The 25,166-nt window shown below is 47.0% G+C and overlaps 3 protein-coding genes across 4 annotated transcripts in view; 2 read left to right on the forward strand and 1 right to left on the reverse strand.

Annotated features, from left to right (window-relative positions):
- slc45a4a (solute carrier family 45 member 4a) overlaps nucleotides 1–14,396 on the forward strand; it is a 39,948-nt gene extending 25,552 nt beyond the window's left edge. The window contains 12 exon segments of the mRNA XM_079750090.1: nucleotides 629–808; nucleotides 1,422–1,612; nucleotides 2,417–2,594; nucleotides 2,857–3,297; nucleotides 3,820–4,205; nucleotides 5,023–5,184; nucleotides 5,432–5,531; nucleotides 5,889–5,969; nucleotides 6,087–6,217; nucleotides 7,055–7,123; nucleotides 7,579–7,733; nucleotides 8,319–14,396. Of these exon segments, the coding sequence (XP_079606216.1) occupies nucleotides 629–808; nucleotides 1,422–1,612; nucleotides 2,417–2,594; nucleotides 2,857–3,297; nucleotides 3,820–4,205; nucleotides 5,023–5,184; nucleotides 5,432–5,531; nucleotides 5,889–5,969; nucleotides 6,087–6,217; nucleotides 7,055–7,123; nucleotides 7,579–7,733; nucleotides 8,319–8,517 (2,273 nt within the window). The 3' untranslated portion in view covers nucleotides 8,518–14,396.
- A 1,244-nt stretch (nucleotides 14,397–15,640) lies between these two features.
- Nucleotides 15,641–18,208, reverse strand: LOC307084854 (G-protein coupled receptor 20-like; the record flags this gene model as incomplete). Its single annotated transcript, XM_079749357.1, has 4 exons — nucleotides 15,641–16,351; nucleotides 17,017–17,149; nucleotides 17,505–17,761; nucleotides 18,026–18,208. 4 exons carry the CDS (start codon nucleotides 18,206–18,208, stop codon nucleotides 15,641–15,643), a joined length of 1,284 nt encoding a protein of 427 aa, XP_079605483.1.
- A 4,090-nt stretch (nucleotides 18,209–22,298) lies between these two features.
- Nucleotides 22,299–24,955, forward strand: cfap20 (cilia and flagella associated protein 20). Of its 2 annotated transcripts, none has more exons than XM_079749663.1 (6): nucleotides 22,299–22,545; nucleotides 23,183–23,262; nucleotides 23,360–23,471; nucleotides 23,789–23,977; nucleotides 24,562–24,672; nucleotides 24,797–24,955. In XM_079749663.1, the coding sequence occupies exons 1-6, from the start codon at nucleotides 22,462–22,464 to the stop codon at nucleotides 24,797–24,799; spliced, it is 579 nt and encodes a 192-aa protein (XP_079605789.1). In that variant the 5' UTR covers nucleotides 22,299–22,461; the 3' UTR covers nucleotides 24,800–24,955. The 2 variants fall into 2 exon arrangements, with proteins under 2 accessions (XP_079605789.1, XP_079605788.1); XM_079749662.1 differs by having other exon boundaries at nucleotides 22,301–22,545; nucleotides 24,794–24,955.
- Nucleotides 24,956–25,166: the final 211 nt, after the last annotated feature.

Consider the following 25,166-nt stretch of genomic DNA (forward strand, 5'->3'; position numbering starts at 1 on the left):
CAAACATACACACACGTATAAATATACCACCTTGCGGGGACAGGCCCGCGTGGGCACGCGCGGTAACATGGGAACGCGGGACAGGACAGTTCACAGGAAAATGCTTCCTGTTTGCTCCCACCCCTCTCCGCCAATCACAATTAACTTCCTGTCTGTCTGCCAGCCGCAGCCAGTTGTGCGTCGCCACTCTATTGTCCCCCCACCCCGTACGAGCACACAAACAGCCGCGCTCCCACCGAGCGAGTGGTTCACACAGGGAGAAGGACGTGGGCAGAAACACATGCTGCGTCTAATTTACTTGAATAAGAACAGGCGTCCGGTGTTGTGATCTATGAATGAGAGTTTCCTTAGTCATGTACCCATAGTTACAACAATACTGAATACCACCAGTGGGTACCCCTCACTCACTCTTCGTCACTGGGCCCGCGCGTTAAAACTTTACGATACGACGATCGATTTTAAACTATCCCTGAGGATCTTTCTCCCCCCTCCCTCCCAACCTTCTCCCCCTTTCTCCCTCCGTCTCACCCCCTCTACTTTGAATGTGGCGGTCCGTCCTCGGATCAATGAACTGACTCATCAACAACGACCACGTCTTCATCTTGGTTCTCCCGTCCCGTCCCTCTAGGTTTGGCGCTGGGTGACAAGCAGGGCAGCCAGCCAATAGGGATCGTGCTGACGGTGCTGGGGGTGGTGGTGTTGGACTTCAGCGCCGACGCTTCGGACGGCCCCATCCGAGCGTACCTGCTGGACGTGGCCAACACGGAGGAGCAGGACATGGCCCTGAACATCCACGCCGCCTCGGCCGGTACGGCTCACCCACCGCCAGCCCCCGTTTAGACGGCACCTAGCTCAGGCTTTGCCGACTCCTAGCTGAAACGCTAGCCTAAAACTAGCCAACCTTAGCTTAATACTAGCCTACGTTTAGCCTATAACTATCTTATGGTTCGCTGACCTCTAGTGTAACTCTAGCATACATCTAGCCTATTTTAATCCTAAAAAAATGTTTAGCCTACAACTTGCTTATATTAGGCCTTTAAATCTTGTTTTAGTGTTGTATCTCTTTACATTTTTGTTACTTCCTTTGCTTTCTGCTTTGAAAACCGAATTTCATTATCTTATTTGATCGAATCCCATCCTCAAATAGCCTATGTTTAGCCTAATGTCTATCTTCACTTACAAATATCATGAATTAATCTTTCATAATTCGTTGCTGATCATTTCTATTGTGTGTGTGCGTGTGTCTGTGTGTGTGCGTGTCTGTGTCAGTGTATTTGTGTGTGTGTGTGTTTGTGTGTGTGTGTGTGTGTCTGTCTGTGTGTATGTGTGTGTGTGCCTCTGTGTGTGTGTGTGTGTGTGTGTGCCTCTGTGTGTGTGTGTGTGTGTGTGTGTGTTGTGTGTCCCGGGGTGTTGCTACACAGGTCTGGGCGGGGCGGTGGGCTACGCCCTGGGGGGCCTGGACTGGACCCACACCTTCCTGGGTCAGATCTTCAAGTCCCAGGAGCAGATCCTCTTCGTGTTCGCCGCCTTCTTCTTCACCATCTCCGTGGTGCTGCACCTGCTGAGCATCGACGAGCAGCAGTACTCCCCGCAGAGCGACCGCATCGACCAGGTAGCGCTGTGCGTGTGTGTGTGTGTGTGTGTTTCTGTGTGTGTGCGTGAGACTGTGTGGGATTGCGTGTGAGACTGTGTGTGTGTGTGTGTGTGTGCGAGTGTGCGCATGAGACTGTGTGTGTCTGTGTGTGTGTGTGAGTGTGTGTGTTTCTGTGTGTGTGCGTGAGACTGTGGGATTGCGTGTGAGACTGTGTGTGTGTGTGTGTGTGTGTGTGTGCGAATGAGACTGTGTGTGTCTGTGTGTGTGTGTGTGTGTTTCTGTGTGTGTGCGGGAGACTGTGTACGATTGTGTGTGAGACTATGTGTGTGTGTGCGTGTGTGCGCATGAGACTGTGTGTGTCTGTGTGTGACTGTGTTTGTGTGTGTGTGCGAGTGTGTGTGTGCGCATTCATTTATTTTTTTGTGCATTAATTTTTTGGCCCCTGCTTCTTTTCACCCCAAACGGCTTCAGATGTCTTATGATATCACAATACCACAACACGCCTGCATGCTGAGCGTTAAGCCCCGTTCGGTTGCTGTTTGTTGTGTTACATTATCACCATTGTTTTGTCTTCCCTCTATGAAGGCGAGGCCCATTTGCTGATTTGTGTTTTGCTTTGAGCCGATTTGGGAAAAGTGACAAATGTGATGAATGGTTCAACCTCGCTGGGGTGTTTTGGTAGAAGCAGAGTTGGTGCCGCAGACCGCTCTGTGTATCACAACCCGCGTATTGAGCAGAGCTCTCTTGTGTTAGAAAAGGGTGCGATGGCTACCCTTTTAACATGGCATTTGATGTATTATATGTTGTTCTCTTTTTCATCAGGAGAGTCCAGAGCACCCCCACGCGTTAACCTCTGGGAAGACTTGTGCTGCTCCTCAGCTGACCATGATCGGTGAAGATGAGCTGATGGACAGCTACGGCCTTTATGACCCGTACGAAGACGACCAATCGGAGAATGGCATTATAGACATGGACTTCCGGGAGGTGGAGCTTATTCGGAGTAAGTTGCCGGGGCCGGGCAACTTTTGTTTGAACATGAATTATTTATGCTTCTCCTCCTTTCCTCTCATACCCCAACCAACCGAAAACTCTATTTAACCCCCACTTTTATCACTGTATGTTCAACAGTGTCTACCTCCATCTATCCACCTCTCTACTCTATTTAACCCCTTCTCTATCACTGTATGCGCCACAGCGTCCACCTCCTCCTCTCGACTCTCTCCTCTCTATCTAACCAGTGGTCCTCCCTCCTCCGTCTGCAGGTAAGAGCGACAGCGTGCTGGCCATGGCCGACGCCACCCTGGACCACCTGGACCACGAGACCCTGTTCCTGCAGCTGATCGAGCCCTCCATCTTCGCCGACCACCTGACCTCCTACCACGGCTCCCCCACCCGGACCCTGTCCTTCTTCTCCCACCGCGGCTCTCCCCCGCCGCCCCCGGAGGACCAGGACCACCTCCACCCCCAGGAGCACGCCGACGCCGACAGCCGATCAAACACGCCGGGGGCCAGGATCTCCCGCCTCTCGGCCTTCCTGCAGGAGGTGGAGAAGGACGACGGCCAGGAGGCGCTGCTCAACAACCAGCTCAGCGGGCAGCACACGCCCAACGGCCGGCTGCTGGCCCACGCGGGGAACGCTAACCGGGCAAGCGTGAACGGGATCAGCGCTAAGGGCCAGGCGCACAAGGCCGGCATGGTGAAAGGTGAGGGCGGTCGGCCTCATGTTGAACCAGAGAATATATATCCTCCCCCCGTTGTGTAATTGGTGCAAACTGTTTTTGTACATTTGGTTTTGGGCTATTTGTTTTTCATATCTTAATGTTGTCGACGTAGCATCAATAAATCTCTGTATTTCAATGTAATGGAAACAATGACCCTTGGGCCTTAGTGTTACATTTGCATTAGACACCTCTAGTTGTTAAGCTTTAATCCGAACAAAAACAATACAGCTTTCTAAAAAATAACCAGACAAGTTTAGAGTAGCTTAAGGAATCTGGACACAAGGTCGGTAACTTCTTTTGTGGCGTAACATAACAGTAGCGATGCTTCCCAACAAAGTGTGTCCGCACATTAGACCTTAAAACATCGCCTCCGTCTTATTTGTCATTCAGTTTGTACCACATTCCAGTTCAAGGCAGGAATCGACCCCTAAACCACAATGTCAACTCACTAACCAAACCCTCACCCTCACCCCACCCTCCCCCCCCACCCCCACCCACCCACAGCGGCCAGTACGGGCGCGCCGCCCCGCCAGCAGCAGCAGCTGTCGTCGCGGCGCCACCACACCTTCTACCGCCAGCCGTCCTGCACCTTCTCCTACTACGGCCGCGTGGGCAGCCGCCGCTGCCGCCTCAGCCACCAGCCCCGGCGCCGCGGCCACAACCCCAACGCCACGCTGCTCATCAAGCCCTCGCGCAGCATGAACGACGTGTGTGAGGCGGAGGAGGAACGGAGGCACCACCGCCGCCACCACCACCACCAGCAGCAGCAGCACCACCAGCAGCAGCAGCAGGGGCAGAGCAGCAGGATGACCAGGGGCAGCAGGAGGATCCGCCACCAGAGCGTCCACACCGCCTCCTCCTCCAGCGGGGACACGGAGAGCGACGTGGAGGTGAGGGGGGTGAGGGGAGAGGGGAGGGGAGAAGGGAGGGGGAGGGGTTATGGAGGAGTAGAGGGGGAGGAGGAGGAGAGGGGGAGGAGGAGGGAGGGAGGAGGGAGGGAGGAGGGGAGGAGGAGGGGGTAGGAGGGGAGGAGGAGGGTGGGAGGAGGGGGGGGAGGGGGAGAGGGGGGGGAAGGAGGGGAGGGGGTAGGGAGGAGGGGAGGAGGAGGGAGGGAGGAGGGGGGAGGGGAGGGGGTAGGGAGAAGGGGAGGAGGAGGGAGATGAGGGGGTAGGGAGAAGGGGAGGAGGAGGGAGGGAGGAGGGGAGGAGGAGGGAGGGAGAAGGGGAGGAGGAGGGAAGGAGGAGGGAGGGAGGAGGGGAGGAGGAGGGAGGGAGGAGGGGAGGAGGATCGGGAAGGGAGGAAAGGGAGAGTGTTGGAGCGATGAGGGAGAGAGGAGGGATGGAGGAAGGAAGGAATAGGGGAGGGATGGAGGAGGAGATGAGGAGAGAGGGAGAGAGGTGGTGAGAGGTAGTTATGTTGAAAGTGATGGATGGAAAGAGGGAGGGAGAGATGAGGGCTGGATGGATGGATGACGGAGTGAAGACTCACAGGGAGGAAGGTTGGATGGAGGGAGGGCAGACGAACGGATGGATTAAATAGGATTAATGGAAGGGAAATAAAGATTTAGGGTTGGTAGATTTGAACGAGGAACGGACGGATGGGAAGATGAAGAGATGATGGAATTAAATGTGATTCATGACACAAGCGTGACACGACAGATGTTGGTGGATGGACTGAGCCCTGACCCCTCCCCCCCCCCCCCCTCAGGTGGAGACCACGGTTCAGCTGCTGTGGTTGTCCATGCTGAAGATGCCTCCGGAGCTGTTGAGGCTGTGTGTGTGTCACCTGCTCACCTGGTTCTCCATCATCGCTGAGGCCGTCTTCTACACCGACTTCATGGGACAGGTCATCTACCACGGAGACCCCACCGTGCGTACACACACACACACACACGCACACAAGCACGCACGCACGCACGCACACATACACACACACAAAAACACACACACACATACACATACACACACACACACACACACACGTGCGCGCGTGTACCGACACGCAAATAGAAACAAACTTGTAAACAAACTCTTATGTATATGTGTATCGGTCTGTATATTATATAACTCTGTGTGCGTGTGTGTGTGTGTGTGTGCGTGTGTGTGTGTGTGTCCAGGCGCCGGCTAACTCCACAGAGCTAGATAACTACCACAGAGGAGTCCAGATGGGTTGCTGGGGGCTGGTCATATACGCCATGACAGCTGCTGCATGCTCGGGTAACACACACACACACACACACACACACACACACACACACACACACACACACACACACACACACACACACACACACACACACACACAGACACAGACACACACACACACTTATGCATACACACACACACACACACACACACATACTTATGCATACACTTATACACAGTGACGCACTCACTTGCTTAAATACTGAGATGGTTGTATAAACTGTTCAGGGAATTCATGGAAAAATTGTATTAGAATGAATTGAATACCATGGATGACATAATATGATCATATGTACTTGAGTGTACTGCGACACACTCTAAATTCTGAATCCCGCTCTCCCTTTCTCTCTCTCTGGCTCTCTCTCTCAGCCATCCTTCAGAAGTATCTGGACAACTTTGACCTGAGCATCAAGGTCATCTACATCGTTGGTACTCTGGCGTTCTCCGTCGGTGAGTTCTCAACACCCGGCTGCTGTAGTAGAACATAGAAATACTAGGCTTGGAACAATTAAAAAAAGGGCCAAAGTTAATTCAGGGTCACATCTTGTCTTCCCTTCCTTCCTTCAGGCACCGCCGTCATGGCGATTTTCCCCAACGTCTACGTTGCCATGGTGATGATCAGTAGCATGGGGGTGATCTCTATGAGCATCTCCTACTGTCCCTACGCCCTGCTGGGCCAGTACCACGAGATCAAACGGGTAACAAACACACACACACACACACACACACACACACACACACACACACACACACACACACACACACACACACACACACACATAGACACACACACACACCACATATATTTATAACAGTGTTGATGTGGTGGAAGTTTCTAGTACACCCTTAAAAAAGTGGAAATGTTGAAATGCTTCTGACTGGCTCTGGGAAGATGTTCGGTCGCACTTCAGAGAGAAAAAGGAACAAAGTCAATACTTTGCTTTGGTCCAAACCTCCTCGCCATTTTGTTGTTGTTCGCCCTGTTTGTTATTTTGTTTGGTAGTGTGTTTGTTGATTATAATCATTGTAATATCCTGGAAAAGCTTGTTCTAATCAGTTATTAATCTCGCTAAGCTTTTAGAGATTTACGATTCATAAATCCACCGTCCCCCTCACACACCTAAAACCAATCAGTCCTAATTGGGCCTTTCCTCCGGCCTGAGCCTACTGGCTGGTTAAAGGTACTGCTATCGTCCTCCGAGCTCAGCTTAAAGGTCCCATGACATGCCACCAGGTGTGATTGAGATTAGCCTTTACAAGCCGCTTGGAAAGTCAGTCTCTTATGACATCTCAAGTGGGCGTGTCCTCCTAGATGTATGACGGACAGAAGATCCAGCACACACCTAGATGGACATGCCAAGTGTTTTCAAAAACGGCTTGTAAGGCTAATCACACTCACACTGGTGGCATGTCATTGGACCTTTAAAGGGACAGCTATTGTTCTCCAAGCTCAGCTTAACTCTGCTCCACATCGTGATAAGTCAAACCCGAGCCTTGACCTAACCCTCTGCCTGTGCGGTTCCTCCGCTCTGCAGTACGTCCACCACAGTCCCGGTAACTCCCGAAGGGGCTTCGGCGTGGACTGTGCCATCCTAACCTGTCAGGTAAGCAGCCGGAACCGGCCGGTCACACATCCGTCCCCCTGTCCGTTAGTCAGTCGTTTCGTACCACGTTCAATGTGTCGGGAAAATAAGGAAAAATAAGAAAAGAATATAATGAATTCAAGATAAATTGTGTTCATTAGCGTGATTCATTAATTGACAGAGCAAGCAGACAGCATTTATTTAAATGGTTCTAATTAGCATTTCTGTTATGTTTGGTCATAATTGATATAGCAAATTATAAAAAGAACGCAATGCCATGCTTTATGTAACACTGGAACCTGCAGCTAGTTAGATACGTTATGTTATGTTGTAGCTAGGTGGATATGTCACGCTAGGCTTGAGCCACCATCTACAAACGACGCCAAAGGGGTAAAAGAGTTAGGGTTAGGGTTAGGTTGTGCGGCACACGCGGTTGGATCTGGTGGTGGTGTGACCCGACGGTGTTCCCCCTCCAGGTGTACATCAGCCAGATCCTGGTGGCGTCGGCGCTGGGCTCGGTGGTGGAGGCGTGCGGCAGCGTGCGCGTCATTCCCATGGTGGCCTCCGGGGGCTCGCTGCTGGGCTTCTTCACCGCCCTGTTCCTGGTCATCTACCCAGCGCCCCACGGAGGGTGAGGAGGAGCCGGCGTTAACGCCCTTGGCCCACTGGTCCTAACTAGGAGAAACCCTGGGGAAAATTCCTCAAAGGAATACACTGGTGTTAATGTTTTCCTTGATTTGGAAGAGAATATTACCTGAAAAGGGCATTGGATTGATTGAATGACCTCCAAACTTTATCATTGAATGAATCAATAGAGATTTTTAACTTGCAGACCAATATATTCATTCCCGGTTGGAACCTGGTTCCCATTCAATCGGCGCAAATCACACCACCACTTTAGTTTAGAGGAAGATACCCTGATGTGGTTGTGATTGGTCGGTATTAAACCAGTATAGTCCTTGTCCTCCACAGCACCATGGCTGCCCTGGCTTCTCCTGGGTAATAATGAACTGTGGTTGGAAGTTGCACAAGTTGTCAGTCAATATTCATACAGAGGGACGAATCAAAGTCAGACAAGGCTTTTGTAGATGAGGAGGCTGTGAAAACGACCTGCAGCAGTTAAACTGCCCTGTCAACTCAACTAATAAACTAAACTAAACAGTCATAGTGATCAATTGTACCACTTTTCTCGTCTGATTCTCGTTGTGATTGACAGGGAGGCGGAGTCAGCTAAAGCGCTGGAGAGGCGGGCCTTGACAGCACCGGAACAGACCAATGGCAACCGAGTGTCAGTCAGTGTCGTCATAGATACACCGAGCTTCCTGAGGCTCGGCAAGAAAACCACTGTCACCACAACCACCACCACCACCGACAATTCCACTTCCTGTCACCTGGGCAACGAGTCTGCTCTGTGATCATTTGGCTCCCCTGGAACAGGGCGGGGCCCTCGCAGGGAACTGTTGAGATGGCCGCCGCAGACATCAATGCCATTGATTCCATAACCAAGGGAACCAAGAACCGAAGAAGACCCGCTTCTTTGTCCGTTTGTCTTCCAGCCGAGAGTGATGAATGCGAAGAACGTTGACCTTTCCAAAATGGCGTTCCTAAAGGAGGGGAGAAGATGGGGCCTTTAGCTGACACTGGCCGATCTGATACCTCCTATTTCGGGCTGTTTGTTTTTTCCGTGGATGTTCAAACCAACGTATTCATTCTGGCTCGGGACCGGCGGAGTCGTCGCGACCTGATTGGTTCAGCACGAGTCCCGGCCAGCCGTCAACCAATCATGACAAGCCATCAACCAAATTCCTCTCCCACACATCCGACAAAAGAACCTGTTCTAAAGGAGGATGTGTGTGTTTTTGTGTGTGAAAGATCCATTTATATCACTCAGGGCCTCTAGGGGGTGCTAATGAGCAACCACCTGGACAGTAATCTTCAGGGGACTTTGTTTTACACACATACACATATACATACATACACACACACACACATGCGTAATCCATCCCTCGGGATTATGGTTGAGGTCAATGTTGGACAACGTTGACTAGCTGATAAACGAACCCTGTCCCTGAAAGCTGCAATTATGGGAAAATAACATCGGAGTTCTTCCTCACCAATTGGGACTACGGATGACAAAAATTGTGTTGGAATTAGTCTGTTTGTCCGAAAACAGGCGTCGCACTCAACCACACGGAACCATGGGACATAAGACAATCTATGCTCTGCTTTGTGGCCGAAACGGGATCAGGTTACTTTCGCTTTAAGACTCTTGAACAGCAATGTTTCTTCAGACATTTTAGGACTTTGGGCCTTGTTTATGATCCAAAAAACCTCTTCTCCGAAAATCGGTTCGCTCACCAGAAAATCAGACGGCTCAGCGTAATCTGGACTGTTGCCCGGGGGGGGGAAGAGGAATTTCGTGTGATAATAGTGTGATCCATTTCCAAGTCTTAGTGACCCCCAGAGAGACACATCTGCTCCTTGTAGAGTCCCGCGCCGAACGTGTTTTAGGACTCCCTTGTCTGAACGGGGTCGGAGTCCTGAGGGCTTTCTGTTAAAAGGTTGACCCAGGAGTTAAAAAGAAAAAAACACTTGAATCTCGATCATAGCTGAATTCACTTAAAAGTTCCAACTTCTGGTAAGTTGCCAAATGCAATATATGGGCAGTGCTAGGGGCATTACTCCAGGTCAAACAAAGCTGAAAAAAACAAAACAGTGCTACTTTATTTTTCTTTTCTTTCTCAACACTTAGTGACCTATTTTCAAAGTTACCCGCTACACTGAACCTCCGTCGACGATGTTAATGTTAAGGCTTTTGTTTTTGGTTTGTTTCTAAGTTTTATCTGACGAATCCTAATAACAGGACTCTGTATATGCTGCATGCCGGTGGCTCTGGGGAGTGAGGTTGCGTAACCAAAACACGTGAGTCAGGATCGGATGGGATTCAGCCTTCTCTGCTCTTGCCCCTCACTTCGCTTTCGCGTCTGTCAGCACCACGTCTGCAATGCATGACCGCTCTCTTTGTTTTTGCTGATGAAAGTATTGAGTCATCTGTGGTCTGGAAGAAAACCGCCAGGTGGATGGTTTTTAAGGGGTGCGTGGCAATTGCCCCCTTCCTCTGATAGGCCCTTCCCCCTTGTTACTTCAGCAGATTTCCCAAAGCTGTACGGTGGAACAGTGAAACCAAACAAGGCTCTAACCAAGACTGTGGAAGAGGAGATGATTGGGGAGTTATTCGACAGAAACAGGGTGTCAATCAAAGGGAAGATCAGATGTTGTTGGTTGGGCTTTGAGCCTTTCTGGTGGTGCTCTCAGGGGCCAAAAAAACTAAAACTTGATGGAGAACTGTGCTGGATGGGAGACAGAAATATGAATGGATGTGAGGCGTAGTAGAAACCATCTGAATGGGTTTGAGGTTAAGTAGGGATGGGATATACAGTGCCTGGAGGAAGAGGAGGGTGAGTGTCTTGTTTAGGGACATGGTTGGACACATGGGAGAGTAGAGTCTCTGGCTGTGAGTTGAAATCTTTTCTGAATACTGTGTAGTTCATGTCTCCATTGTTGAAGTGCAACGTAATCCAGGTCCTACTTTGATGGACAATGTCAGCTTGTTGAGAGGTTAACCTTTGGGCGGTAAAGTATAAGTTGGAACCTACAATTTTAAGCACGTTTAAATCATTGAAAATTTCGGGAAAATGGTTGTTTTAATTCACCCAAGTAGCATGCTCTGCCCAAAAGGACAACAATCACTTTCGCTTCCCTTACCCGTTGGTTATTTGGTTTCTTCTCTTGTTGTGGCTCGAGTTAAAGGCCTGTGTTAATTCAATCTTGTTGTCCCTCCCTCTGTCTTCTGGTCGTGTGATTGGCCGATCCTTGATGGCATGGAGGCCAAAGGCAGCTGTGAGTGGACAGTGCAAGGTGTAAGTATAAAAGGTTACAGGTGCATGTAGTGACATTAGTTGAGTGCAGAATAAATGCAGATTTAGTGAAAGCTGATGTTACGTTAAACTGTGATAGGTAGACGTAAATATTTTCTAATATATATTATATTAAGAAGGAAAGGTTTGATGGTGCTTTAGGGGTTTAATACATCATGGCTATTTGGCATGTTTGTTATTGGCTGAGATTAGTATTTGGAATATGAAAAATTGGGAAGATACATGCAAGTTAAATAGAAAAGGTGCTATCCCTTATGTATAACCCATTTAAATAAAAGTGCTGGATGATTTCAACCATAGTTAATCTATAAGAAAGGAAGTCGAAAAGGCCTATTTCACCCTTATTGGTCGAATCCCCAACTGAAATGGTATCTGGCAGTGGTAGTCAGGATATTGGCTGGCCTGTATATTCGGCCCATGAAGTTGTTTTCATGAGTTTCAACAAACAATTTTAGTTGTTTTTGTTCCCCTCTGGGTGTTACATCATCATCATCACTTTGTTTTGGTTATTAAAAGCCCTGGGAGCCTGGACTGGTAGACCTGGGATACACATACACAAACACGTAACAATAATCCACAAGGGACCCCTGTGTTTGTTCTCGAGGGAGGTTTGCATGCAACACCGCGGTGCATGTGGAAAAAAAGCCAAAGTACAATTCTCTCATTTTGATTGTCCCAATACTTTCTATTGCCCCGCTGATGCATGGTTGGATGCTGCTTTCTCCTGCTTGAACTCCCTCTTTAGAAACCCACCAACATGCACGCAGCCCAAACATCATGTCAGGGGCCCATTCGACAAGGCCCTCAGGTTCAACAAATCGTTGATTAGTTCCAGCACGACGCGTGTGTAGTGATTCAACACAACCGCTCGCTTGTATTGTGGGCAAATACAACGCATCAAAACATGATAAGTAATATTTCAGCTGTGACGCCGAGCTGTGTACACTGATTTTTTGAAACTGATGAGCCCTTGCGAGGCAGAACTAAATACTTGTGGTGCGACTTCAGTATGTCTGTGAAAGTGTAACGGGGAAGTTACACGTCTAAGCTTGGCTTATGGTCACGGGCCCATGGCCGGGGACTGTGGAATGTGTTCACAGAGTGGCCTGCTGGGAGATTGTGTTGTTTTCCTGCTTTTTTGATTCCATCAGGTGACTTGGGGTGACCGAGGTCAATGAATGTAAAAAGGGGTTTCAACTGAAATCCCTTTAAGTTTCATGGTTTAACAAGGCGGGGGGGGGGGGGGGGGGGGTCTAACATTGCACATGAACTTGCACATATAGTTGGTTTGAGGAAAACAAATCGTTTTTGCAAAAGAAGATTGAAATATTTATTTTTTTAAGCTTTCTTGTTTTAAAAGGACACTTTCACTTTATTTAAAACTAAATAACCATCATCCAACCAGTTGGCCTGAGTTAGTTTGAAAAAAGTCTTATTTACTGCTGTCGAGAGAGGAGAGTGGCTGTGTAGCCACCTGAGTGGGTGGGTGAACAGCGGGAGATTGTTGTGTGGGATATGCGTTTGAAATAATTACTTGTGCATTTTACAAAAAAATAATCATCTCAGCTGTCATTGCAAGTTGTCTTGGGTTATAGTTCTTGACGGTCTTTGGGTTTACACACACACACACACACACACACACACACACACACACACACACACACACACACACACACACACACACATTGGACACTGACCTCTATTGGGCACTGTTTCCACACTCTTGTCGTGTTCGTGGCTTCTGTTAGATTCAGAGCCATGTGGTCGGAAAAAGAATAGCTGTACGGGACGCATGTTATTTCAGAACTTGAAGCCGCTTCTAGCGCCACCTTCTTGCTGCACTGTAAACAGCACGTGTGCCGTGTGTCTTGACGTCACCGAGTTCTGAGAACGTGAAACGCACCTCGTCGCGCTCGTGGCGCGCTGCACCAAACCAAGCACTGCTCGTGAATCTTCGTCGAGCCGCCCGTGAGAGGCTTTGCATTTTGGTTATGTTACGTTTTACATGTTACGCCGTGTTATGTATTGGACGTGAGAGAAGACAGTGGCCTATATACTTTATCTTGACAGAGATAGAAGTCTAGAGATAGAATATACTTTAAGATAATGGGAAACAGATTTGTGCAGTATACTCTATAAATGCCTTTGTCATAAAATAGATAAATACGATGCAATATATATATATATATATATATATATATATAAAAATATACACAAATATATTTCTCTTTTTAGGTTCTTTATTTTGCGGATTATTTTTTTGGCCTATGTTTTCTATATATAAGGATTGTATATATACACATATAAATATAAACTTGTGTAAATATATTATGCTTGGGCCTTCCTATGGGACTCTTCACACTGTATGGAACGCACCCTAAGAAAGGAAAAAAATCTGAAGGAAATTGTGTATGACTCTTTTTTTCTTGTGAATGTGAAAATAGGATATATAGGTTTAAAGGAAAACATGACAATTTTATTGTGTGTGTGTGTGTGTGTGTGTGTGTGCGCGCGCGCGCACACAACACATGCAAGCCACAGCATTTGCATCACGAGTCAAGATCAGCAGCCTGCGACGATCACACGACGAGCACAAACATACAATCAGATGCAAACGAACATGCATGTGCAATGAAAAGTGTCTGACGGTTCCTCTGCTCTTTAACCCAGAAAATATTTGCATCTGTCTGGAGGAAATCAGACGCCGAGTAAGCCTAATGGCATTTTCTTGGCAGAAGTGTCGAAGCGGCAGTGAAACCGCAGTCTGGCCGCGTGTTTCATCAGCAGTCACACGACGGGACCTTATTTGTCAGCGAAGTCAAAAAAGTATCATACCCGACCCTGGAGTTACGTAGGGGACCTGCTGAGACATTAACTGATTCAAGCCCTTGAAAAACGCAGTATTCCGTATCAATCCAAACATTGTATTTTTTTATTTATATTTAATATGTGGGATGATGCTGGTGGCAGGGTATATAGGCTATTTATTGACACCCATTCACTTAATCACTCACTCATACATACATTATCTGTGCAACAATATACCGGTGACGTAGTGACATGGCTTAATGATAGATTGGCCGACATCCAATGACATGGTAGCTCTGCTCCAAGGTCAGCGTTTTATCAGACCCCTCGATGTGGATAAACAGTGACCTCTTGTGGATCCACAATGTATTGGCAACATTAACTTTACAACTTGATTAACTTGAGTTTTAGGAATAAGAATACTACTAGAAGGCCTACTAGTTCATTTGAAAAAAATAAAGTAATCTACCTCCTAGACTAAACTAAGTAAAACGACCGTGATGAAAACAAATGCCCAGCAAAACAAATAAATGAAAAACATGTTTATTTTTATATTTTGTGAATTATGGCTCACTGGCTCTCTATTACATCTACATTAATATAAATTTCAATAACTAAATCGAATAATGCAGCAATAAATAATACAACGTATGGCTTAATATAAACCTTTGTGAATAACTATCTCTCAAAAATGTCTTTGGAGAATTAAGTATAGAAAATACAAAATAAAATAAACTTTATTTTAGAGACTGTCAATAACAAATTCTGAAGTAATTTCTTTGGTTTTTGAGTACATTTTTAGTTATAAAATATGAAAAAATTACAATAACTAAAGTGTTAAGTCATTAATGCACTTGTATTGGTCCACTTATACTTAGTGAATGGAAAATAGTAAGCGTAGGGCAATGGCTTCCACTTTCTGCATGTACTATCTCAGACGCGTCGACTGCGTTTGACCTCGCGTCTGTCAGTTTAACTTTGTTTCATAATGTGCCACGTCGTGAACGACTTCCATGTGATTCAAAAGAGGAAACAATGAACGAAACCTCACTTAGTAACGTCCATCACGTAAACAATGTTATCAGCGTCCGCAGGATTTCCTGGAATACTCCTGGGATACGAGGATCGCTATAGAAACGGCAAACATCGCGTCTCCGTCCAGACACGCTGAGACGAACAGGTAAACACGAGGCGCGGAGAGTGGTTTTACAATAAGCTCCGGGGAGAGTTACGACTACAACAGTTTATTCTGTTGAGGGCAGGCTCCGTCTCCAGCCTCTTAAATGCGTTCGTTCAGAGAGGGCAGCTCCGTTGCACGCTGTCCTTCCCCTACACAACCCCCGCCTTCAGCACGTTTGCTTCAGTCTCTGTTTCACCCATAACCACGATCACACGGGCCATCATAGACTCAGAATGTCCCCGAGCCGTTAGAACAAATCGGGAAATATCGATAGAACAATTTTGGAATAATTGAAGGAGACTAAGTTGGTTTACTTCTCTATCGTTGAAATTCTGCTTTATCTAATTCTTACTGATGGACTGTGTCAGCTAGTTGAGAAATCAACCAAAATGACTGACACACCTGCACTAAAAGGCCCTCAAAGACCCAAAGGATAGACTTCAGTCATTAATACAAGATGCAAGATGCAGGCTGACCTCATCATCCTCTTCCACAGAAACTCTTCTGCTATGTCAACCCTTTATCGCTATGTCTCTCTGCTGAGCATGGCACCAGCTCCTCCTCCTCCTCCTCCTCCTCCTCCTCGGGCATGGAGGTGTACCTGGAGGTCCTCTAGGCGGAGTGCTCCCCAGCGAGGGGGGAGGAGGCGGGGGAGGGTCCGGGCACAGAGGCCAGCGTGAGCGTGGCCACACTCTGAGCCAGCGCCATGGCTGTCCCTGAACACTTCTTCACCGGGGGCATCTCTCCTCCTCCTCCTCCTCCTCCTCCTCCTCCTATCGCCACCGTCGAGCCCCCTGCCGCCCCTTCTTCCTCCTCCCCTGTCGCCCATCCCCCCCTGCCCCTCCTCCTCCTCCTCACCCTGCGGCGCCACAGCCTCTTGAAGCTGTCCGTCACGAAGCAGTACACCACGGGGTCCAGGCAGCTGTTGAGGCTGCTCAGCGTCACCGTCACGTGATAGGCCAGCACCTGCCCCGCCTCCTTCCCTGGCCCCTCCTCCCCCTCTCCTCCTCCCCCTCTAGCTCCTCCCCCTCCTCCGCCTCTCGCCCGGAAGTAGACCAGGGCCTGTCGCACGTGGAAGGGCGTGAAGCACACGGTGAACACCACCAGCACGGTGGCCAGGAGCCGCACAGCACGGGCCCGCCGCTCCAGGCTCTGGCGGGGCATGGGGGCGTGGCCCCGGCCGGAGGGGGCGGAGCTGAGGAAGCAGGCCACGCGCAGGGTGAAGCCCACCACGGCCAGCAGGGGGAGCAGGAACTCCAGCACCGTCAGGTAGAAGAGGGCGGGGAGCAGCACGCAGGAGGTGCCGAACTCTAGCGCCGCGGTCTAGAGGAGGTGGATGGAGGGGGTGGAGGGAGGGAGGGAGGGGGGGCGACGACAGAGGAGAAAGGGGCAGAAAGAGCAGTGGATATACGCAAGCTAGTCATCACATCCTTGTGGTCGTATTATGCTAAAACCATCACGGGAGAAACTATCACCTCCCATGATTTCATCATGAGGGCTGCCGGCCAAACCTGTGCTTGGCAACACAGCAGCCGGGGAGATGGGGACGGAGCCCCCTCACCCTAGTGGAAGGGGGCTCCGCTAAGCTCCGCCGCCTGGACGGGCTAGGAGGAGGCCCTCCCAGCCTGTCCTCCAGACAGCCCTACAGCAGCAGGACTACAGGCCACACCCCCGCCCAGCCAAGGCAGCAGCCCCACCAGGCCTCTTGAGTGCAGGATGAGACCAGAACCAAAGGTGTGTGTGTGTGTGTGTGTGTGTGTGCGTGTGTGTGTGCGTGCGTGTGTGTGTGTGTCTGTGGGTCCCTGGAGGCTTTTAGTTGAGCTTATTTATATGTCCTATACTCATACTCTACTTGAACAGAGTGTACACCGTGTGTGGGCCGTTTGTGTCAGTGTGGGAGAGCACTTCCTTAAGTGTTCTGGTGTGCCAGAGTGTTTTCATGCCTGCCTTGCGTGTGTGCGTGTACGCTTGTGTGCGTGCGTGTCTACCTGGAAGGAGTAGGTGACCACCACGGCGATGAACCACACTAGAGCACTGAGGCAGCGGGCCGCTCCCGCCGTCCTCCACCGGTGCAGCGTGCCGGAGGCGTGCACCACCGCCAGGTAGCGGTCGATGCAGATGCTACCAGAGACACAACGCTATTCACTATTCAGTCGTTAAGCTGACTAGATCACCACAAACGTTTCACCAAGTAGCCTACACGAGTGTGAGAGAAGAACGGAGCCCGGGAGGTGAGATGGGAATTATTATTTTTATAAAACGCGCGTGCGATTGATAACTCGCATGCGTGCTTTACAAAAGCGCACTTTCTATAGAAAGTAGTACGACAAGTAGACTACTTTAAGTGCGCATGCGACTTACTACAGCGCGCGTGCGACTTATTAATAACCGCACGCGCTTCATAAAAACATTACTGCCATCTCATCTCCTGCGCTCAGTAGAGAAGCCTCAACAAACGGTAGACATTTTCCTCTACCTGGTCAAGAAGAGGATGCTACAGTACATGTTGACGAAGTAGCTGAAGGTATGCACGTAGGAGCACGCCAGGCAGCTCCCGCCGCTGTGGTAGAGCGCGATGCGCGCGGAGAGCGACAACGCCACCAGCAGGTCGGCTATCGCGAGGTTTATCGTGTAAACCACTGGCGCGGAGGACTGGCTGGACGCGCCGCAGAACACGTAGAGGGCCAGGCTGTTGAGGGCCACGCCGATCACCAGCATCAGGCAGTTGGACACCTTGGGGGGAGGGTGAAAGAAACATCTCTCAAAGTATCAAAAAATGTATCGTTCTTTTTCAAACCATTTTCTTGAAATAGTCTTACCTGAATAAAAACATTCTGTGAAACAATTGTAAAAATGTATCAGCAACTGGAATAAATGCAAATATAGTCATAATAAAGCCATATGCAAATAAAATAATGTAACGCAAATAATGCAATTTATTTTACACATATATACATATGTATTATGGCCTATAAAAAAGGCTTTATAGCGCCCTACCAGAAGTGAGAGCCACACTGCATAGTAATCCTTGTAGAGCTGAGCATCGAGGTGCGCCAGCCTGTGCAGATATGGCGCCCCCCACTGTTGGTCCCACGCACTGCAGTTGGTCGGTCCTGGCGTCGGGCTCGGCGGCAGCTTCACGGTGGTGCTGCTGCTGACATCCCCGAGAATGTTCTCCATTGGATTATTGGTTTAGGGTTCTGTATAACGCCAGAGGAGAGCAAAGTTAAGGACTGGTTCAACCGAAATGGTCTTGGTTCAGATCAAATTAGAAACGGTTAAAAATAAAGTCGCCATAAAGTTATTAAATGAACGATGGGTGAGAAGACCACTGGTTTCTAGCTCCAATAATAAATGATGAAGAGTAAATCCAAAAGTCTTTGCAACGCCAGACCTCTGCCCGAGGAAGGCAGATGTTTATAAATAGATGAAGCCATTCTACTTTAAATGATGAGGTGTGCATTCTCAGAACAGATTAACAAGGCTCAGAAACGTTAGAATTTTTTCTCAGCAAACCCATACTTAGACACGCAGGCATGCACACGTCAGACATTCGTACAATATGTCCCTCACAAATTCATACAGAAATGTCAAACACACACACACACACACACACAAACACACACTAATACAAACCCCCCCCCAACATACACACAAACTAATACAAAAACACACACACACTAATAAAAAATCACACACGCAAACACACTAACACCAAATCACACACACACACATAAACTAATACCAAATCACACATACACACAAAAGTAAAGTCAACATCAGCAGTAGAGAGTTAATCCCGACGGCAACCCCCCCCCCCCCACACACACACACACACACACGTTTTATAAACACTGTCCTTCTATTTAAAGCCAGTGAAAATATTTTAATGCCTACTCTAAAAAAAGGATGTGACATCTTTCAACAAACCACTCTGTCACTGCAGAGACATGACCTGGCTGTATGTGTGTGTGTGTGTGTGTGTGTGTATGTGTGTGTATGTCCTTCACCCAACTTGTGTTAAGTCAGGTGATGTTCACAAGAAGAAAAGACTGTAACCATCACAGCACTGTGGTATTAAGCCAGTGTATGTATTATAAGAACGATTCTAACTAAACACACATGTGACACTTGGTTTATTGAGAGTAAGATGTATGTCGCCCCTCCACCTGGTCCATTTAAAGAAGTGCACGCATCCTGTTTGAGTGTGAACGACTTTAAAGAGACTGTATGTATACACTAGCCAGACAGGACTTAAATCAAACTATATATTTAAATAGGAGGCTGCATTGTATTAAAATATACATTGTGGGACCTTCGTCATGGGATTAGCCAGCACTATATCTTCACTGTTTATGGACACTGAAATTTTTTGGGTTATTTGAAATATAAATTAATTCCTTGCTGACTATTGTGACATAAATGGCCACTTGTTACATGAGTCAAATGACTGAATTTGACTCATCCCTTAATGGAATTGGTGAGGTGAAAGTTTACTAAGGCCTACTGGTTATCACCAGTTTCCAAGGTGAAATATGGAGCGTGGCTGTTTCCAACATCCCTCCGATACTCAGGAATAAAACTAGACAGAAATGGCCCCTGAACAATGTCAAGTCAACACTCAACTTTCTGTTAGAAAGCAGCGGAACACCTTAGTTATGACAAAGTGACTTTGAATACACAAGACGGATGAATTACTATCTGTTAACATGACTTGGCGACAAGATTGATATTATATATATTCTCCCTCTCTCTTCATCATAATCATACAGATGGACCGGAATCAACATAACTCGGATTTGCCTTCACACAGATTCAACACCTCAGTCATAAATGACTCCAAATCATATTATTAGTTTACCACAGAGCTGTTTCAGTATCCCATTTGATATCTCCTTTAATATTCTACAGCAGCAGTATTAAGTTTGAGTTGAGAGTATTCATCATCAGGGCATGAGTTTTTACTGGTTTCTGTTTCTTCCTGGAGAATTTATCATAGGTTTTGTTCATGAAAATATAATGTAATGTAACAAAGTCTACCATATTTTGGTGATGTTTGCATTACATTCCAAGAGTACGTAATATTTTGATATAGCAATGAAACAGTAAGCCATCTGTACCATAACTCATGACAATTAACAAAATGCTAATCAGTGCTGAATTATCCTTTTAGACCACCAGACTAGACAATGATGAGTTATTAATTCAGCTAATGTATCTTTTTTGTCCATGAGAAAAAAGATGGCCACACCTGTTTTATCAAACATCATTTCAACATGTAGTCTTGTGTTGACCCTTACCTTGTGATGCAGTTGAGACAAATCAAATGTTTTTCTATTATTAGGACATCTTCAGTCTTTCTCTTTCTCCGTCTTCTCCATCTTGGCTCTGCTCTGGTTCCTTGGCTCGGTGGCTACGTTGAGGAGGAAAAATGAGGGACGGGGAGGAAGAGAAGCGAGCGATGTCATGCAGTCAATGATCTTCTCACAGGACTCTGCTAAAGCAGGACTACGGGCAGCAGGTCCTCTCTCTCTCTCTCTCTCTCTCTCTCTCTCTCTCTCTCTCTCCCCCCCCTCTCTCTCTCTCTCCCTCTCCCCCCCCTCTCTCTCTCACAACAAACTTCTGTCTTGGCCTTATTACAATTAAAAGTAAGAGTAACATTCAGTGTTGAGCTAGTTGATGAATGCATACATTTCTTTTTCAATAAATGTATTATAATGTCTAATGATGAATCGGGTAATGACTGTGAAAAAAAAACAAGAGCAATATAATTGTATAAAAGTGTTTTACTGTGCAAACTCAGGACAGAGGGAAGAGAATTGTTTGCCATTAGGGTTGTAAGTGGCTTCTTAGGTGGGCCCCATCGTGTGTGTCTGCCTTTTTTTGTGTGTGTGTGTGTGTGTATGTGTGTGTGATTTTGTGTGTATGTGTTTGTGTTTGAGAGAGAGAGACAAAGCTACAGAGAAATGGATAAGAGTAGCATATTGTCCAATAACTTTGTTTAATTTGTTTCTCCATAAAAACACTGAGTGTAAACAGAAAACAAAAAAATAGAGGACTAAAATTGCTGTCTTATATCACGGGTCTGTCAGCGAATTAAAGAAAGGAAACAGATGAAACAATAGGAAGAGAGAGAGAGAGACAGTGAGCGAGACTGTAACAATGGGAGAGGACACACAGGGAGATCAAAGAATGAAAGAGAACAGAGTCACTGGGGAGAATGCATCTTTTTAAACGTCTCAAGGCACATATATTGTAGTTGGAGAAACACATACCTCATTACACCTTGTTATATATGTAATACGATGGGAGGGCCACCATTTCACAAGCTAGTTTCAGCCATGCGGCATACATAGTGTGTGTATTAATCTGAACAAGCATGAGTGGAATACCACCTGAGGCGTGTGTGTGTGTGTGTGTGTGTGTGTGTGTGTGTATCTGTATGTGTGTGTGTGTGTCACACGCACACACACACAGTGTGTGTGTGCGTGCATACAGCTGTGTGGAAGTTTGTGTTGCTCCTGCATGGGGTGTACATGTGTGTGTGTGGAGCAAGTTGACAGCCTGTCAAACAAACCTGCTGCTGTATAGTGCAGAGAGGGCCAAGATGTAGCCCTGATGGATGGAAGGTGTTCAGAGGAAAGTAATGGCTGGTGGATTTATCTGGGGCAGGCTGACAGGTGACATGGGCTCCTCGTCTGTGGATGTGCCTGGCTAATGTTGTATTGAATGTTGCATGACTTTGATAAATATTTGACAGAACTTATTCTAGCCCTGGTTTGTCACTGTACTCTGTTCAGACAGAAGGGACATAGATGTCACGATACATTGGCCCACACCAGTATCCCTTTTTAATAAGATGGTTTTGATCCCCCAAAGAGTAGAGATGTAAGCCTATGATACCAGTCTTTTTGACTGTTTAATTGCTCTCCGAAAAGGTTAATTCTCTGGGAATGCAAAGTATAGAGGTTTTAATGTATTATAGGTGGACGTTTAAGTACAACTAAATATTTTTCTTTGAATCAGAGCCATTTAGAGCGAAACAGCTCTAAATAGCTCTAACGCTCTCTAAATAGCGTTGCTCGGAATAAAACATTCGCACGACACGCCCCCTATGTATGAACGGTTTCCTAGCAACACTTTGACAACTTGGCAAGCTTGGCGTTTATTTTGTTCTCCATGTTTAAATCCTCAGGAAGAACTCTGTGTTAGGTTACAGGCTGCAAAGCAATATTAACTCAATTACTTCGAAATGATCGCTGGAGTTGTTCCGCCACCGTTTTAATGACCATCAGCGGAACTTTACATAACAGTCTTTGTATGACACGGGACTATTAGGCAGCGAAACCAGATCCGTAAACAAACGTAACGCTAGCAACTGCTGGGACAACCCAAACACATGTCCCTAGGGCGGCTTCAGGAGCTCCAGAAATATGTTTAAGAACACGTTTCAAAGCGGATTCTTGTCAATTCTATATAGCTTAGGCAGCAAGCCGCTTCAGATATGGGATAAGAAGGTAAGTGTGTTCTCTGCGTGAACCCGATGCTATCCTCCGGTCCAGCGCCGCTGGTCGCTAGGACACGATCACATGTTTGTAATTGGATGGTGAACTGTTGACATTAAATAGCAGCTTAGTACATTGGTAATAATTTTCACGTTTTTGTCAATTTGATATTAGTTCATTCTACGTAAGTGTATGGTTTGGGGAAAACGGACCAAGCGTTAAATGAATACAACATTAACATTGCTCTAATCCTCTATTCCATGGTGTAACGTTGTTATAGTTGATTGCTACTTAAGGCTACCGAAGGGTCAGCCAATGGGAGATGAAGAAGTAGGCTGCTGCCTCTGTCTGCCTAGATTCTTGTAAGCCCGTTCAGAACGACTCAGGCACAAGTCCAATCCTACTACCTTCTGTCTACTTGCCTCTTGCAACTTGTTAGAAAAATAAGGTGCCAGGTGTTGATGGTTTGTCTGATCAAGCAATCACCTAGCGTCCATGTTGGCTATTTGGGTTGGGAAACCTTCTGGAATCTTTAGGGCAACCATGAAAACTCAATACAATTCTGAATGGAATGCGGAGACTTCCATTTGTTTCATGATGTAAAAAAAAAGCAAGCCTGTGAGGAAAAGTGCATCATTTGGCTACGCAGGTGCGGAATGGCCACATCAAGAGAATCACAGACAACGACATCCAGTCCTCAGTGCTGGAGGTCGAGGGGTCCAACGTGAGGTACGTCTGTCTCTTGTTGTCATAGAAACATCATCTCATCTCATCTCGTAGTCTCCACCGTAACCCAGTCCTCTGTTTCTTTCACTTTCCACCGCAGCACCACCTACATCACATGCCCTGCTGACCCTAAGAAAACACTGGGCATCAAGCTTCCCTTTCTGGTCATGATCATCAAGAATCTGAAGAAATATTTCACATTTGAAGTCCAGGTGGGTTCAGCAACCACGAATGACTACCACACAATATAATTATTGATATTTTTTATTACATTTTATCGGGCCCCTATAGTAGAATTTGTCGTTACAATCCAATTTTAAAATTGATCCACTTGTACCAGCTTCCTACAGTACAACCTCCCACTTGTGGTGTGTCACAAATTGATAGTATTCAACGACTTGTAATCGCTACACATTTTTAACTCAAACCCCTTAGCCAGTGGATAAATATGGTCCATTTTTGAAAAGATATTTCGGCCATTTGTGACGACTCAGCGGCCTTATTTCTCTTTTAATGTACATCCGTCCAGGTGTTGGATGATAAAAACGTGCGGCGGCGTTTCCGTGCCAGTAACTACCAGAGCACGACGCGGGTGAAGCCCTTCATCTGCACCATGCCCATGAGGCTTGACGAGGGCTGGAACCAGATCCAGTTCAACCTGTCCGACTTCACGCGCCGCGCCTACGGGACCAACTACGCCGAGACGCTCCGTGTGCAGGTGACACGCATGCACACGCGCACACACACAAGCGCGCACACACAGGTTAAATAAAGTAGGTACCTCTGGTAGCCATAGCAGTGCCATACAAGCTTGCATTTAGCTAACCTTAAACCTTTAGGGTAGCCCTCAACCAACAATAAAACTCAAAATGGAAGACATTTCTTTATATTTATCAAAGAGTGATTGGCATGTGTGACTGACATTCAACAAATTAGGAAAAAACTACCAAAAACGTTTTTATGCATAGGTTATTAATGTTTCCATACGTGCATAATGTACCTATTCTACGATCAAATGTACTGCATGTGTTTGGGTGCAACAGTTGGATTTTTATTTAATTGACGCCACCACATGACCCACTTGGTCCCTTTTTTACGACCCATTTCTTGGCCGTGAAACACACTTTGAAAACCAGTGACCTAGGAGTTTTTTTCCTTGAAGATGTCAGTGGACTACAACATGTATTGCAATAGCCATCGGTGTCAGTGGCTAATAAGCATACAATGTTATTAGTTCTGCATGTAGGACCTTTTTGAAACTCCGGCCCCATCGTATTCACTCTGATGCTTTCTTAACACCAGATCCATGCTAACTGTCGCATCAGAAGGGTGTATTTCTCTGACCGCCTGTACTCTGAGGACGAGCTCCCAGCAGAGTTCAAGCTCTACCTGCCCGTCCCCAACAAAGCAAAGGTACACACACGCACACAAATACCTGAGATACCTTAAAGTGTGTCTCCGAAAATTGTATTATTAAATAATTAGTTCAGTGGTTGAATAAATAACTTTTTTTTTTGGGGTCTGTTTCTTGCAGCAGTAGAGCTTTGGAACATGCTCTCTCTCTCCCCCCCCCCCCCCCCCCATTCCAGATTTCAATATTACTAAAGTGAGATTCTCTCCATTTAAACTGGTTTTTGTGTTGTCTTATTGTGAATTACATTTTTGTCATTTCTTTTGGATCAATAAAGGATTTTTATGATGCAACAAACTGTTCAGGAATGAGATATTTAAAGAAAAGGTATATTGAAGCATATGTATTCATCTGAATGTGTCTATACTGGGTTTATGGAAATGAATGAGCAGAGTCCATTTAAAGAATATAAACACTCTTTATGAAATATCACAATGTTCATTTAGAAGGCTTTAGGCAAATTACTTGGTCTCAATTTGGCTCAAACACCACCCAA

This window comes from Pollachius pollachius, assembly GCF_949987615.1.
Source record: "Pollachius pollachius genome assembly, chromosome: 13".
Lineage (NCBI taxonomy): Eukaryota > Metazoa > Chordata > Actinopteri > Gadiformes > Gadidae > Pollachius > Pollachius pollachius.

Coding starts and splice junctions, on each gene's coding strand:
- cfap20 (XM_079749662.1), top strand. CDS start 22,462: ATGTTTAAGAACACGTTTCAAAGCGGATTCTTGTCAATTCTATATAGC. Junction 23,263..23,359: donor GTCGAGGGGTCCAACGTGAG/GTACGTCTGTCT, acceptor TTTCCACCGCAG/CACCACCTACATCACATGCC. Junction 23,472..23,788: donor ATTTCACATTTGAAGTCCAG/GTGGGTTCAGCA, acceptor ACATCCGTCCAG/GTGTTGGATGATAAAAACGT.